Source organism: Pteronotus mesoamericanus, unplaced genomic scaffold (assembly GCF_021234165.1).
Source record: "Pteronotus mesoamericanus isolate MK-2021 breed Mesoamerican mustached bat unplaced genomic scaffold, CSHL_Meso_final scaffold_31, whole genome shotgun sequence".
Lineage (NCBI taxonomy): Eukaryota > Metazoa > Chordata > Mammalia > Chiroptera > Mormoopidae > Pteronotus > Pteronotus mesoamericanus.
In genome coordinates this window covers 20,957,668-20,975,406 of record NW_026555312.1, presented here as the reverse complement: position 1 = coordinate 20,975,406, position 17,739 = coordinate 20,957,668, and the positions used below count along the sequence as shown (strand labels likewise).

The 17,739-nt window shown below is 35.1% G+C and overlaps 1 protein-coding gene across 5 annotated transcripts in view; it reads right to left on the bottom strand.

Moving 5' to 3' along the window:
* FARS2 (phenylalanyl-tRNA synthetase 2, mitochondrial) overlaps positions 1-17,739 on the bottom strand; it is a 529,812-nt gene that overhangs the window by 209,310 nt on the left and 302,763 nt on the right. For all 5 annotated transcript variants that reach the window (XM_054591914.1, XM_054591912.1, XM_054591911.1 and 2 more), the window contains one exon: positions 10,971-11,131. In XM_054591914.1, coding sequence (XP_054447889.1) covers positions 10,971-11,131 — 161 coding nt within the window. The remainder of the gene's footprint in view (positions 1-10,970; positions 11,132-17,739) is intronic.

The following is a 17,739-nucleotide window of genomic DNA, read 5'->3' as shown; positions in this document are numbered from 1 at the left end:
AAACATATTGAGAAAAAATTAAAAAGAAAAAGGAAATACTTCCAAAATTATTTTATGAGGATAGAATAATCCTAATATCAAAACCTGATAAGAAAGAACATAAGAAACACAGAAAGTTACAGACCCATCCCACCCTTGAACGCAGTTAGAAATCCTATGTTATCAGCAAATCAACTCTAGAAATATATTAAAAAGATACTGTATTTTAACCAAGCTGTGTTTATGCAAAAGACAATCACTATATGTCACTACATTAACAGAATAATACCAAAAAGTAATGAGATCACCTCGAAATATATGGAAGGGCCTGATAAATTTTAAATCATTTATGATAAAAACTCTTTGCAAATTTAGGAATAGAAGGAAACATCCCTAATTTTTATAAAAGGCTTTACCAGAAAACTTACAGCAACCACTTTAAATAAATACTAATTTCAAAACCTTCAAGATCAGACATTTAATTAGGTTTTAATTTTACATTACCATAGTTCATTTAGTTCAATCTCCCCGGTTAGATTTACTCCAATAAGAATCAAGGAATCACTCATGGTAAAATAACTTTTCCGAAGTCAGTATAAATTGCTTTTCGTGTTTAGATCTACAAACAACCTGGAATTCACTGTTAAATAATCACAAATATGGTGTTGTTTCATTTTTTCCATAGGGATACTCAATTATCCCTCCTCCACTTACACAAAAGGCTTTCCTCCTGCCTCTCTGTTCCCTAGTGCAGGTTTTGTCATAAGTCTAGCATAACACAGAGTTGTGTTTCTGGGCTGCTTATTGCATTCTATGGGCCTGAATGTCTATCTTGCATCAGTTCCACACTCTCACAGTTATTGTAGCTTTAAAAAGACATCAGATGAAGCAAATCTTTTAACTTAATTATTTGCTTATTCCTGGCTCTCTGTATTACCATGTAAATTTTAGAATCTGCTCATCAAATTTCTCATATAATTTCTCTGAATTTCTATTTTTTAACTATTTTGGCTATTTAATATATATTGAAACAATCCTACAAATTGTTTTTGGATATATGCAAATAGCATTAGAATGGTAAACATCAACTTGAAGTCACTTGTCACCTCTGGGAGGAAAGTGGGAAGGAGGATGTCATCAGGGAGGCATAGGTTTGTCAACTGCATTTCTAATGCTTTTAGTCCTGAAAAAAACCTGTGGTAAAATCCTATCACATCTGATAGAGGCAGACAGCTGGTTGGAGGGCACACAGTCCTATTTATTAACAAATCAAGTCAAGGAATATATGTATGTACATTTAGAATATTTCATCATTTTAAAAATGAATAAAAATAAATGTAAAATAGCTATGTGGTATGTAAACATCAATTAATGCCTAGTTCAAACTCTGCCAAATGAACTCCACAAGGGTCATCTATTTATAATTCACTATTCTTGGTAGTGAATAATAGCCAATAATTGTAATTTATAAATCTCATAGGGAGGCTCTTTAGAAAATAATTTTTTCCCTTTTATTGAAAGAAAACATTTGATTCATTACTCAACCAAGCGATAGAAAGAATAATTAACCTATCCACTAGATAAATTACTGCTTACTTTACCCGTTCTTCATTTTCAAGATCACAAGATTACACATACAAAATGAAAACATAAACATACCATTGGAAAAGCTATGCAATGATGTCATCACAAAGCAACTCATTTTTCTATCTGAACATGGGCTGGCTGTTAACTCCTGACATTTCAGATGAACCCAAATTTTCCTCTTATTCTTTGCATAAAGAAGCAGTGCACACCTCTAATTGAAACAGTGAAGAGATTTGTTTTTCCTGTTGTAAAGGATGAGGTCAGTTGAAGACACAGAACAACTACCCTTACCTATGTTGACTAAGAAGTAAGTAAGGTAAATTATTTTATTTGATTTGGTCACTAGAACATGAATATGAACCTTGAATTTTCCATTTCCACTGGGTCTAATCAACACTTGTTATTTTTTGATAACTCTAAGGATCTCATTGCCAGGGTGAGTGACCTTGAGGTTAGTATTTCAGCCCTTTTCCCTTTCGCCAACATAATTAACTTAGTTGGATGTGCCATGACGATCCTGATTTCTATACTAACTTTCAAACAGAGAAAAAAATGCCCCATAGCCACATACTGTCCATGAATCCCATCCATCTGTCCTGTGAAAGTAGGCGGAGCCAGTTTCAGGCAAAAGGAGTATTTTGCATTTGACTAGGGATGAAAACATTGAACTAAAGGAAGCAAACTCTAAAGGGTGATTTCAAGCACTAGCCAGCATAAAGTAAAAGATTTTAGGGTGGAATAGCTTTTCAAATGGTCCCATCATCCTATTTCATAAGTGACTGTCTATTCATAAAAACCGTGCTGTAGTAAGATAGTTGCCTATAGGGAGGGCCTAACTGAACACACCTGGCATTGTTGGTGGTAAAATAATGCAAAAGCATAAGCCTCACTTATGATAAGAATAAGGTATAAGTATCAGAAAACAGCAGGCTAACTTCAACTGCCTTGAAAACAAGCTATGAGGAAAGTGTGCTGAGGAATTTTGGAAAACTTTTCCCCACATTTAAAAAGGAAACGAGGGCACTTTTCTGTTTTGGACCTTGTGTTAGGAGTGGTGCTTGATGCCCCTGCTGCCATTTTTCAAGCCTGAGGAGAAAAATGCTCATATTTTAGAGCCCTGGCATTATTGAGGGTTTCCTAATATTTTCCTCTTATTTAAGACATTCTGAGTTTGGTCTTTCTTGGTTGAAGCCAAAACGCACCCCTACTGCTCTCTTGTAAGTATTACTTCCCATAGTCACATGCGGAAAAAACCCATGGACCTACCTACCCATCATTGCTTAATTGACATGTTCTTCCTATGGTGAGTCCTTCAGAACTATTTGTTTCTGGCCTTTATTCTGATGATTTCCTTTTAAAATTATAACTTTTTTCCTCCTCAGCTTTATGGAGGTATAACTGACAAATCAAAATTATATCTATTTATGGTATATAACATGATGGTTTGATACACACGTACATAATGAAATGATTACTGAAATGTTAACTTTTAACTTTATAATCAATCCATCAACTATTAGTGTCTGGTTTAGATGATTCTGCAGTACTAATGTATCCCTTTGATTCCAGAGATGAATATACCAAAACCTCTTCTAGTTAGATAGATGATTCCTAAAATATATTGTACATAATTTGTCAAATTTTATAGATGTTGGCAAGATTTAAGGTTTAATGTGTTGTCTATAAATAGAAAGTTCTTGTACATTTCCATAAGGTTAATAGCCAAGAAAATGTAATATGGGTATTGAATATGTGTGTATATAAAGGTCACATAACACACATCCTTTCAATCTACACTACAAGAAAGCTATTAAAGTAGATGCTGAAGACCTCATTTTTTAAAAAGTGCCTTAAACAAAGAAATTTTTGGTAGCAGTTCTCTAAATATGTAAATGTATCCCAGAACCACTGTTTTCACAAAAATAACAGAGCAATCATAAATCTGCAGGCCTCTGATGAGAGAGCCTCCAGTATGAGCACGGGGCCACAAGCCACAGGGCTTCAAAGAGACTATGGGGCAATGAAATGTTCTAGTATCGGAAAGCTGGGGTTAGATAACTCCGCTGCTAGCAAAGCCAGCTGAAGATGAAACTGGGCATGAAGGACAAGGAAACATGAAGACCGTGTCTGCTGTGTTCAGAACAGTATGTTTTGTAGTGGTTATGGTGATGGCAGTGATAGCAATAGCAGTGGTGGTGGCAAGAATATAAATAATAGTTAACATGGATGAAATGCTTACTATGTAACAGGCTTTGTTATGAAAGCTTTACATATAAATACTATGATTCTCAGTACAAACTTGTCCATTCTCTTGCTTATTGCGTCTCCTCATCTGACAGTCAACAAAGATTAAAGCATACACATGAAAGATTTTATGGTTGGTCATCTACCCCACTTCTTCCTCTACCTCATTCTATTAGTTTTTTTCTAGGATAAACGTCCCTTTTCCAGCAAAAGAATAAAAGTGCATTTTTTGTGTGAGATGAGAAAAATGAACATGGAAATAGTGAAAAAAATGTAAGATGCATTAATTTCTTGCAACACATTGAAACTGATGGGATTCTCACAGCTGCATTTACTTGGGAATAGATTCAGGAAACACTGCATAATCCTGCATTAAGTCTCTATCAGACAACGTTTATGATAATGAAAGTAAAACTAGATCTAGGAGCTATTCCAAGCCATGGAGATTAGCACTTAATCATAGGCTCAAGTCCTAATATAATTCTGGAGAAACATGGAAGGATTTGAAGAATTAACTAGCAAAAAAGAATTTTAAATAAAGAAAATTTTGACCTTCACATGCCTTGGTCAGTATCAGCCCAATTCTACTTTCACCTATATATAGCTCCATCATTGTACCTTCCTCTCATTTCATAATTACCTCTTGATAAATCTAGGTTGGAAGGAATCAGCCTGAAGTCAGGAACTGCCAATTTCATGTTACTGACTCCAGAACAGTGCGTGGTCTAGGTAACAACAGAGTTTAGTAGTTTAATAGTAGGAGCTCTCTGGAGTGGTTACAAGCTTCAGTTTCATTACCTATAACATGGGTTTACAGTACCTATTCCACTGGATTGTGACACATGGAAGCTATGATATAGGCAAAGTATTTAGCCCAGTGACTTGGACACAGTACTCAACAAATGGCAGGTATTATAAGGTACTAAGCAAATGAATGTATAGATGTATGGTTCACTGAACTATGATTGCCAGAAGACATAAGTAACTGAAAATGGCCAACCCTGGTCTTAAAAAACTCCCAGTTCTCATATAACACAGAACTCACAGCTGATGCAGAGTCCGACAGGGAGAGCAAGAACAAACTCAGTTTCTTTCCCCAGGAGGGGAATGACTAGGTTGATATAAGACCCTTTTATAGTTACCAACCGCCAAATTATGCATGCTTACAGTCTTATCTTTCATCATCTCTAATTCTATTTATTTCTAATTTAAATATTAACACTTTCTCTTCACAAATTAAAGTACACAGACACATCTGTGACTTAAGCATAGTGTTTAAAATGTGCATTTAAACTGAATGACTTCATTTCCACAGTCCCCTCATCCCCTCACAGTGACAAATAGAAATGAATGAATGAATGAGTGAGCAAAAAAGAAATTAAGAAAGAAGAAAGGAAGAGCTTAGGCAGTTCATAAAATCAAAAGAATAATAGTGCAATTCTGAAATTTATGGTAACAAAATCTAGGACAAGAAGAAAGAAAAGACTGATGAGATTGGTGCAAAATGTATCATAAATGATAGATTTATGGTGATAGTTATGTTAAACTGAAATTTACAGTGCAAAAATAGAAGAAAGTGAGTTTAATCACCTGGTCAGACTATTTCATTTTATCATCTCATTTTACAGATGGGGTAGCTGAACTTTGATACATAATATGATTCTTTCCATCATTAGGCAGATTTGAAGTGTGATCCATGGACCAACAGCATCAGTATCACCCAGGAGTTTGTTAGAAATGCAGAATATCAGGCCTCATTTTGAACATACTGAATCACAATCTGAATTTTAACAGATCTTCATGTGATTCATTGATATATTAAAGTTTGAGAAACATTAATATAGGTACCTTGTTACCAGGAAGTTGATAAATTAGGTAATTTAAACTCAATGCCTTATTTTCTATAAATTATATGTTTATCTTTAAATTTGTTAGAAAAATTTAAATCCTTTGGCTCTGAGTAACCAATCTATAAATTTTATACTCAGGATAAAACTTTAGGAAATGGTTCTTTGAATCCCTGAATGAACAATACACTGTGCTACTACACAGTGACCACTCAGCTACCATTTCTTCATTTCTAAAATGGAGAGAATCATAGGACCTAAACTCAAAGAGTTATTGAGAGGACTAAATTAAGACATGGAAAGCCCTTAGAAAAATGCTAAACACAGAGTAAGATTTAAATGAGTGCTAATCACTAACTATGATTATTAGGATCTTGAATAGGGTTTGACATGTCAGGTTTGCATATCAACATCCACCCATTCTTACCTATTCCTGTTAAGAGTGAAAAGTATTTGAGATTATTATCCAGGATGAGAAACAAATATACTCCGTGCCCACAAAAAAGAGCCATTAAAACTCCTTCTCTTAGAAGAAATTTAACAACCAGCATTGCTGAATTACTTCACCAAATGGGGATTGACTTTCTGAACAACTATGGACACACATGGAATTAATAACTTTTAAGTAAAATATGTTAATAAAATTTGCAATGTTGATTAATGAAAAATTCTCGATAACAAGAATTACTCTGTGTAGGACTAAATACTGAATTCATAATTCAGGATTGAGTAAAGAGCATTTAAAGGATGAACAAAAGTTACATTACTGAGTATCCAATTGAATGCACTGAAACAGTGAGTTTTACTTGAGGGGTGGTGCCAGACGTACACATAAGGGCCCAGACTGAGCCCAGCAGGAAAAGCTGGAGTTGGGGCAGAGATCCCTCATGCAGAACAAGGCAACATTCATATGATTAAAGCCACCAACTTGCTCATCCATTTATTTCAAGCACTGATCCGGGTTGGATAAAGAGAGCCACAAAAAACAAGCATTTAATTCAAAACACGTAAAATAAAAAAACAAGAATTAAAACCACACTGTAACCTGAGTTTCCTGCTTATTAGAGTTAATAGTTTTCAAGGTATTCAGGAAATAATAGCAGAGATGAGGCCTCAGGATGATGTAAGTCAGACTTGTTAGCACCTAGAAGAGCATCGTCACAGCCAGATGGATGGATTCACAGGACCGCGGAGACTAGGCAGAGGAAGAGGCCAAAGAAGCAAAGAGACCTAAAGCATAATCTGAGAGGGACTGAAGGAGAAGACAGAAGAGAAATTTCTGCCTCCTGCCAGCCCTGCACAATACAATTCCCAAATGGCTCCTAGAGTTTCCTGGCCAGAGAAGCCACAAGCTCACAGCTGCCAGCAGACCTTTCCTCCCACGTTTCCTCTCATCCTCTCTGGGGAAGAGTCTTGCATAGTATTATAATCATGTAAAATATTCTTCTTAAGACAGACCAACAACATCAAGTGACAAAATGAGTCTCTTATTCTTTTCATATGTATAACCATGGCCACTCTACACAAATAGTTAAAAATTGCCAATACTTTAATGCTATCTGTATCACTTATACTTAACAACAAAATATGCTCTCTTATATCTGAAGGCAAGCAATTTGCAATGAGGAAAATGGAATATATAAAGGTATATGTGATAGGCTGAATTATGGTCTCCCAAAGGCATCCATTCCTAATCCCTGGAACCTATGAATATGTGACCTTACATTCAAGAATTTCACAGATATAATTAAGAGAGGATCTTGAAATGTGGGGGTTATCTTGAATTATCTTGGTGGGCCTCATGTAATCACAAGGGTTTTTGTAAAAAGGAGACACAAATTCAGAGAGAAGGTGATGTGACCACAAAGGGAAAGAGAAGGAAAAAAAGGCAATATAGAACCATGAGCGAGGAACAAGGATAGCCCTAGAAGCTGATGAGGCAAGGGAATGGATTCTTCCCTAGTGCCTCCCAAAGGACCGAGTCCTGTTGACACCTTGACTTTAGCCCAGTCAGATGGGTTTTGAATTTCTGAACCCCACAACTGTAAAATAATAAAGACATATTGTTTTAAACTGCTAGGTTTGTGGTAGTTTGTTACATCAGTAAAAGGAAACTAACCAAAAATATAATTAATAGATACTAATTATACTAATTATAAGTGAATAATTAGGAAATAGCTCTTTGTGGTCTACAAATTACAAAATATTTTACAGACATATACTTTTTCAGCAATCAAATCCTAACTGCCCTATCAGAAGTTCCTGAGTTTATTGTACAAAAGCAATGATGGAAATTATGTAACAGTGCGGGTGTGTATACACTGATTTTCAACTTTTAAGGCTGAAAAAAATTTCTAATACTAAAGACTCATAGTCTATTCCTGGATATCTCTGTGTGTCCTGAGAAAAGACAGTTGTGAGTACAATTAAAACGGGACTTGAGCCACTAACTTGTGGCAGCAACAATATTATTCATCTGTGCTTGCGCACCACAGTGTAGGGCGCACCGCTCTGGGCGGTGTTGGCTGGTGTTCCACCAGTGTTTGGCGATTAAATAAATGACTTGACAAATGGAAAATTAAAGGAGAAGAACTTCGATCCTGAGCCATGTTTTACTTTTGATTATTTAGATAGAGATTTATTCCAAATGTATCTAGAAGATCCTGATAATCAATTAAAAATAAACAGCTTATTTTTTTTAAGAAAGTAGAATTTTTAAAAGGCTATTAAAGATTAAACTAAAAAATTAAATTAATAATAGAAAGTTCCAGTTTTGAAACAAATCAGAGAAAGACAGATACCATATGATTTCACTTATATATGGAATCTAAGAGACAAAACAAAAAGTAGAAACAAAAACAGTATGGGGAATAAGCTGATGGCTGCCAAAGAAGGGGGTAGGAGGGATGAGACTTTTTAAAAAGGCTATTAAAAATGAAAAAAAAAATTAAATTGATAGGAGGCCCAACTTTTAGTTAGGATGCAAAAGGTTACAAAAAAAAGAAAAAAATCATCCCTATTGTAAAAATGAAAAAAAAAATAAATTTAAAAATCTTATCTCTCATAAAAGATATTAAAGAGATCTGGAGAAAAGCCTAAACAAATGAACTTCAGAGAGGTGAGCTCTTCTAGGGTGAACAGACATTGGTGGCTGCTTCCACCACAGGTGCCTGAGCAGTCAGAAGAGCTAGCCTGCTCTTCTTGGTAAAGAAACTCTGCTGGAATAAGGAGAAATGACCCAAATTTTTATTAGCTAATCATTGGCTGATGTGACAGACTGGAAAATGGAGAAAAAGCCCTCACCGCCAGCCAATTCTCTGTCATAATATTTTTGCTTAGCAAGCTCTGGTGTGGAAGAAGCTAGCAACTAGGTGGAAAGCAGAGAGACACTTGTAATCTCACATGCATAGATCCCAAACTACTGCAGGGCCAGATCTCACCATTCAGAGCCAATCAGATGTGAAATACAGTTCCTGATTAGAAGTAAGAGACCTGGCTGAATCCCCTTAGTTGACCGACAGGATAAAGAGGAAGGCTCTCTGAGGATAATTATTATCTACTTCAGCTTCTGCATTCTTTTGAACACAATTTAAAAAGTATGATAAGTGAAAAGCAGGAAAAATGTGACCCATAAGAAGAAAAAAGCATACAAGGAGAATAATAGATAACTAAAGGGTTGGAATTAACAGGTGCTGACTTTAAAACAACTTATGAATATGCTAAAGAATTTAAGAAAAAATGTACAAAATGTGTGAAAAGATGGAGAATTGCATCAGGGTAATAAAAACAAAGGAAAGCGAGTAGAAATTGCAGAATTGATAAGTGCACTATCTAAAATGATTAATTCATTGGAGGGGTTTAATGATTAACCAGACACAATGGAAAAAATTAGTAAACACAGAGATAAGTCAATAAAAACTATCCAAAATAATGTACATAGAGAAAAAAAAATCAATAATAATAAACAACCCCTGTGCATGAGTTCTGTGGCATAATTCCATGTGGTCTGACATATGTGAAGTTGCATTTTCAAAGGGGAAAAAATAGAGTACAATTGTTGGAAGAAATAATACATGAGAATTTTCAAAGGTGGTTGAAAGACAATCTAACACAGTGAAACCCCAAGCAGAATAACAGACAGAAAATCATCCACGGGTCAAACTGCTGAAAACCAAAGTGAAAGGAGAAAGGCAGTGAAATGGCATCTTTAAAGAGCTGAAAGGAAAAAGAAAACATTAAAACAGGCAACCTAGACACCTATAAACAAGAAAAATAGTCCTAAAAAAGAAAGCTGAAACAAAGATTTTCCAGACAAATGAAAGCTGAAAAATTTCATGTTGCACTATAAAACAATATTAAAAGAAGTTGTTCAGACTTAAGATCAGCAGGAAGGAGTAATCAGTGTGGGGTACATATCAAGGGAAATATAAGACAATACACTTTTAATTTCTTTGAAAGACAATTGGCTGTATGAAGTAAATAGAGAATTGTGGGATTGTAATATATAGAGAAATAAAATATGACAATAATACAAAAAATAGGAGTAGTAAAAAGAATTACACTATTGTAAGGTTGTTAACTGTTTCAGGAAGTTGTATAATAGTTACTCATGGTAAAATGAGATGAATTAATTATGCATATTGTAATCTAGAATAACTACTTAAAATAATACAAAATGGTGAAACTCAATAGCAATGAGTACTAAAATGGAATATAAGTACAAACAAACAAAAAAGCCCAACAAAACTGCAATTTCCAAAGAATAGATGGGGGAAATAGGTGGAAAAAAGGATAATAAAGTATGCCCAAGAATATCCCATGTAATTATATTAAATGTAGGATGTATTCAACACTCGTTAAAACTGAGTTTTAAAAAAAGACCCAACTCTATGCTGTTTATAAGAGATATATTTTTAATATAGTGACAGTAAAAGATGAAAAAGATATGTATTACAAACACTAATCATAAGAAAGCCAATGTGTGCACATCAGTATCAGAAAAACTAAACTTTAAAAGTATCATCAGTTATAAAATTTAATATTTCATAATAATCAACTGCCCAAATAATTTTTTTAAAAAACACAAAATTGGTTCTCTGCTTAGACTAATAAGCTTGATAAATCTCTTTTTTCTCCATACAATTTCTGAAGGCTCATGAACTCCTGTGGGGTTTTTATGGACCTTGATATAAAACCTTTTTTCAAATTTACATTCTTTTTAAATTCAATAATTTTCTTTCCAAGTACACGAACTTCTCAATTCTTAAAAACCATTTTTATTGTCATTTACTTGATTCTTGCAAGTCACCTTACCTGAAATGTCACCTTCTGGTTGATGTCAGACACGCGGAACTGCTTCAGGAAGCGCTGGTCCTCACTCCAGAAGAGGCGAATGTCGGGGATGTCGTAGAGGATCATGGCCAGTCTTTCCAACCCCAGGCCAAAGGCCCAACCAATGCGATCTTGAGCACCAGCTACAATCAGGAAACAACAACAACAACAAAAAAACACTGCTTTAAAAATCATAAAGAGTTCACAGGTATATACCACTTTCTGGTAACTAACCAAAAACACTGTTGAGTTCCGACTAGTGGCAAGGCACTGGAGAGGGGCTGGGGGGACATCCAAGATAATGCCCAATCTTAGATTGCTCCTGCTCTGCATAGTCCTTACTTCCCTCACTCAGGCACTTTGGAGTCATAGTGTCTCTAATGTTGACTATCATTTCTGATAAACTGTAGGCTTTTTTAAGCCCTTGTTTCTGCCTCTGATACATGATTTTTCTGTAATCCTTATTTGTCCCAATTCAAACATTACTATGCTCTGGTTCCAAAGTCCCTATGTGGTTTACTAGATAAGCAGATGTGTTCAAATCATGCTATAGTGGACCATTGACATTCAGAAAATGCATGTTAGGCCTTCAAGAGCTGTCAATAACATTAAAATACAACTCTTACTCTTAGAAGAGCTACCTCAACAATACATTGACAGCAAGCAAGCCAAAGTGATATGCGTATCTAGTACCACTCACTCCAAAGATAAACTGTGTTGTTCAGATTATGGAAAGGCCATAAACACTACAGGTTTATTTCACTTATCTGAGGCAGAGTAAGACAGAAGATAATGCACTGCTGTATGAAGAAGGTGAGACAGCAATTCATACTGCTGGAAAAGCTCACAAGAGCTCAGAAAGGAACACAATTTCACCTGCACACTAAAGCAGCAATACGATCCTGGGTAGGCTGAGATGGCCTCAAGATTCCCACTTGGATGCTCATGCCCTGTATAAATCCCTGCCTTTGAGTGCGGGTGGGACCTGTGAATGGGGTGGATTTAACTCTTGCGATAAAGTTGCTTTATATAAGAGTCCATCTTAGCAAGCTAGAAGGATTCTCCTGCTGACTAGGAGAAGTGAGCTGATGATATGAAGTGAGAGGCCATGTGGAGGACCTTAGGGAGGCCTCAAGGAGCTGAGCAAGGTACTGGCAGGCAGCAAGGAAATGGAAACCTCACTCCCACAGTTGAAGGAAATGATTTCTCCCAATAGCCTGAATGAGCTCAGAAGAGGAACCGGAGCTCCCACTGAGAACACAGCCCTGCTGACAACTTTGTTTCAACCTGCTGAGACACTGAGCATGGGATCCAGTTGAGATCTGTACCCAGACTCCTGATGCAAGGAGATTGTGACGTAATAAATTTGTGTGTTTTAGGTTGTTGAGAAGATTAATTTGTTGCCCAGCAAAAGAAAACTGATACAGGTCCAAAATGTGGAGAAAGGTAAAAGAAATTCCAAACTAAAGGAACCTCTTCGATAGTGAAGGTGTGGAGGTGCAGAGAGGAAGGTTTAAGAGTTGACTCACAGAATGCAAATTAATTAGCTTACTATAAATTAATCCTTAATAAATTAATCTTCTATATATAAAACAACAAGGACAAACATATGATAATAGAAGCCATGGAGAAGTCTGAACCTCACTGAATGATTTGTGCAAAAGATAAATGAATAAAAATATTAAATGAGATCACACAAAGAAAGATACAGAAAGAGATTGGTCTAGCAGTGGGAGGGAAGGTGTCTGAAAGAACAGCCAGTGGCTGGCCAAGTGCAGGAAGCACCAGTGTCCCCGAGTGAGAATGAACGTTCAAATGAGGAGGAGGAGAGGGCATTTTACCACAAAAACAATGGGCCACAAAAATGTGCATACAACTCCTGACCAACTGATCAGCTGCCTAGGAGAGCAGCTGAAGAGCAAGGCAAAATACTGTAAAGTAATTCAAACTGATGCATGAAAACCTTTAAAAAAAGGCAGGTGAATAATTAAAGACACAAAAACTGACAAAATCATGATATATTATTTTTTTATTTATTAATAAAGATCTATAAAAATGCTCATACTCATTAACCTTACGATTCTAGTCAGGAATTTATCCTAAGGAAGTAATTCAACAGAAGAAAAAGATAAATGAAAGATGTTCAGAGCCGTATTACTTAAAAGACCAACAATATAAAAACAACCTAAGTGCTTCAAATTAGGGAATGCCTTAAAAATCATAGAGCATTTTAATGCAGATTAAAAATCAGTTATATGAATACATGCTTATTAAATTTTTTAAACATGAAATTATGAAAAATATTTGTTAAAAATGAATATGTACTATGATATTACTATTTAATAGATACAAATGAGGATTGTAATGTAAAAAATGTGATGTTCAAGGATTAAAATGGGTAATAGCTTTTAAAAAAGTTTAAAGCATTTCTTTTTGTAATTGTTATAGTCTTGTCAAATAAAAAAATAATGAAGATAGGTGGGAATGTTAATACTGCTTTGTGAGTAAGGCATTCTCCTCAATTATTAAATCTTTTAGATCTTACAAAATTTTTAGATAAAACAACCATTTGTAGAGTCCAGTATCTGTAACTGAATGAGCAGCAGATTTAGGGCATTTGATTTTATTTAACATTTGCCAATTTTTTAGTATCTTAGCTTTTTTGTTCCTTTCAATTAACCTCAGCTGCCTCCCCAACACTAGAAAGTTTTTCTAAAGCAGGAACAAGAATAACAAACCTTTGTTATTCTTTTAGGAAATAGGTAAGAAAAAGAGCAACAATCTAATTTTGAAAATAGGCAAAGAATATTATGATATTCACAGAAAATGAAGCAAATGAAAAGCTTACTTAAGAAAAATGTAAGATAAAAATGCACCAAGTTACCATTTTTTTACTTACCAGATTGGAATAATAACATTTGGTGACACAACATTTGAGAGCAAAGGCAAGGAAAAACAAGCATTCATACAGTGCTAGTAGGTTCATTTGCGGTTTTTAACCTATTCACCTAAGGAGTATATCAGTAGCTATCAAAATTAAAGAATATATCCTACTTATGGGAAATTATGAATGTATAAGGCTATTTATTGGAGTACTGTTTGTAACAGCAAAAGACTGTAAGCAACCCAAATGCCCACCAGCAGGGAACTGATTAAATAAACTATGGTATGTTCACTCAATGGAATATTATTATAAAAGTTTGTGACAGATTTCAAAAACTAAAAGCAGCAGCTGTCTTTTTTTTAACCCTATACCCCTTTTTATATAAAGAGTGACAAATACTTTAGATAATAGAAATGTTGATAGCTATACAAAATAGAGTATTTTTTGTTTATTTTTAAGAGGTTATAAGAAGAACAAATTATTCCTCTTTTGTCACACTGGTGCCAGACCTTCAGGAAAATCGTATGATTAGTAAAAATGGATTTGTCTGTCCCCCTTACAGCCTGAATTGGCCTCCTTCTCTAAAAGCTAATACATTTCTAAGCATGGAAATATTCATTATCTGTGGGGGTTTCAAAAAATACCCCCCAAATTCCTTAATACCCTTCCCCTTGAATCTGGGGGGGCGGGGAGGACCAAGTGTGACTTCTGAGATTCTGAGAAAAGGCCACACAACTAACGCCTGGTTTTCTCGGAATACTTATTCCTCAGACACTCATCTCAGGATTCTCCTTCCAGACATTATATTTTGGAACCCAGCTGCTGTGCTCTAGAAGGTGGAGGTGCCATGCTTTCCTAACCTGGAGAGGCCATGCAGGGCGCTCCAATGGACAATCCCAGGTGCACCCAGCTCTTGAGCCACCTCAGCCTCAACAGCAGGCATGTGAGTGAGGCAGGTTCAAGAGGATGCCCAGCTGAGGCTCCAGGTGTTGCAGATGAGCAACGAACCATCTCCACTGTGTCCTGTCCAAATTTGTGGCTCTCTTATGCCATTAAATTTGGAGCTGTTTGTTATTCAGCAAAAGATAACTAGAACATCACTCTTATTAAATCATCTGTGTTTTACTTTTTATTACAAATATTTCCCACTATGTAAAATAAGGCTCACTAAACTGTTGCTACAAGTTCATATATTCGAAATATGAGACTGATGCAAATAACAACTAAGCAGAGATTTCAACACAAGAGTTCTGAAGATGAGAGCTTAAAATACGGTGAATCCACTATCATAGCACCTCATTTATGTCATAATAACAAAAGCTATAGCACCCATGTTTTGACCACATTGCTCATCCTACAAATAAAACAGTCCTAAACCCAGGCTACCCAATATCCCTTTTCCAAACCAACTGTTACTTTCCATCTTATTTTTCCATCTTGGTGAACGGAACCATCATTCATCTAGTTACTCAATGAATTTGAACTCCAATGGCTACATCATTTCAGATGGAGACTTGTGAATGATAGCTCAGAACTTCTTTCAAAACTATCCTTCCATTCTAGTCCTATTGCCACTGCACACTTGTGCCTTCAACAAACATCTCTCACCTGGAGCATTCCAAGAAATACCTAGCCACTGTCTGTCTTTGTTTCTCTTTCTGGTCCACCTGCGTTGGTGCCCCAGTTTTCTTTCTAAAACATAAATCTGGCTCTGGCCCTGGCCAGGTGGCTCAGTTAGTTGGTGTGTCACCCCATACACCAAAAAATTGTGGGTTTGATTCCCTGCCAGGGCTATACCTAGTTTGTGGGTTGGATCGTTGGTTGGGCACATACAAGAGGCAACCAATCGATGTTTCTTTCTCACATTGATCTCTCTCTCTGTCCCCTAACAACATATCCTTGGGTGAGGATTAAAAAAACATAATTCTAGACACTGTCACCAATAAGTGTATGTGAGAGTGGAACAGTGAATGATTCATCTCAAAGAGCCATATTTGACACTTTGCTCTTATTTTGCACTTACCCTTTTTTCTAAAACATAAAAAACCACAAAAATTAAACTTGTTTAACAGATCTCCATCCAATCTAGCTAAACTTGAACACTCATGAAACCAGAAGATTAGATGTGCAAGGTCTAGCTGGAAAATGCTTCACTGCAAGTTAAATACTAGCACCTTTGGCTATCAAATGGTGTCAAGTTGATCATAAAGATAAATGGAAACAGAGTATTCAGCTACAAGTTATAGATAGATGGGGAAGTGCTGGTCTTTAGTGAAGAACTTTAAAAAATTCCAATACATCACAAGCTTGTAATTTTGTCACATATAAAATTATGCACAAGACACTGCTCAACAACAGAATTCTCTTCAAGTGTATATGGGTCATTTGCAAACATAGATCATATTCGGGGACAAAACATATCTCAAAATATTTTAAAGGACTGAAATTTACAAGAACTGTCCTATGTCTAAAGTAAGAATAAATCAGAAATCAACAATATAAAAAATCTGAAAAATCCTCCAAATAAAGGGAAATTAAACAACATACTTTGAAATAATCCACAAGGCAAAGAAGAAATCACAAATTTTAAAATACATTAAATGAATAAAAAGATAAAACACATAAATATGTGTGGAATGCATCTAAAGCTGTGATTCAAAAGAAACCTACTGAATTCTTACACTAGAAAAAAAAGGCCTCAAAAATACTACCTTAAGAAATCAGAAAAAGAAAAGAAAATTAAGAACCAAGAAGAACAAATGAGAAAAATAGCATTAAATAATAAAATAGGAAACAGAGAAACAATAGAGAAAATTTATAAAAACAAAAATGGGCTTTTTGAAAAGATCAACAAAACAGATAAACTTTTAACCAGGCTTATAATAAAGGAAAAAAACAGAGAGAAGACAAGACACAAATTGCCAAAGTCAAGAGTAAAAGATAGGACCTCACTACATACAGATCCTAGAGACATAAGAAGTATAATAAGGGACTATTATAAATAAACTTTATGCCAAGTATATCAACAACTATTCAACAACCTACATGAAATGGAAAAATTCCTCAAAAAGAAACAAACTACCAAAGCTTACTCGGAAGATATAGATACCCTATATTAATTAAAGATACTGGATATGTAGTTAAAAATCTTCCCACAAAGAAAACTCGAGTCCCAGATAGCTTTACTAGTGAATTCTATCACAATGTCAAGAAAGAAACAGCACTAAGTCTACAAAACTCTTCCAGGAAAAAAAAAAAAAAATTATGAGGCTAGCATTACTCTTATACCAAAACCAGGTAAAGACATTACAAGGTCAGAAGACTTCAAAACAATATTTATAATGAACATACAAAACAAAACAAAGAAAAATCTTTAACAAAATGTCAACAAATTGAATCCACAATACGTGAAAGGACACTATATCACAACTGGATAAATATCAGGAATGCAAGGTTAGCTCCACACATGAAAATCAATCAGTGTAATTCGTTATATAAGCAGGTTAACAAAGAAAATACATTACCATTTCAATAGGTACAGAAAAAACAAGTGACAAAATTCAACATCCATTCATTATAAAAACTCAGCAAATGAAGAACATAAGGATGGAAGACCAGGATACCCACTCTCATTTATTTCTATTTCTATTTCTAGTAAATTGAATTCCAAGCCTTTGAAAAAATGGTAAAGCAAAAGCAAAAACAAAAATAGATTAACAGACTGGTAAGGAAAAGATAAAGCTATCTTTGTAGATGGCATGGTTGTCTATATAAAAATTCCTAAGGAATGTATTTCAAAGGTAACTAATATGTGAGTTTATGAAGGTTACAACATACAAAAATCCATAGTATGCATGACTCAGGGAC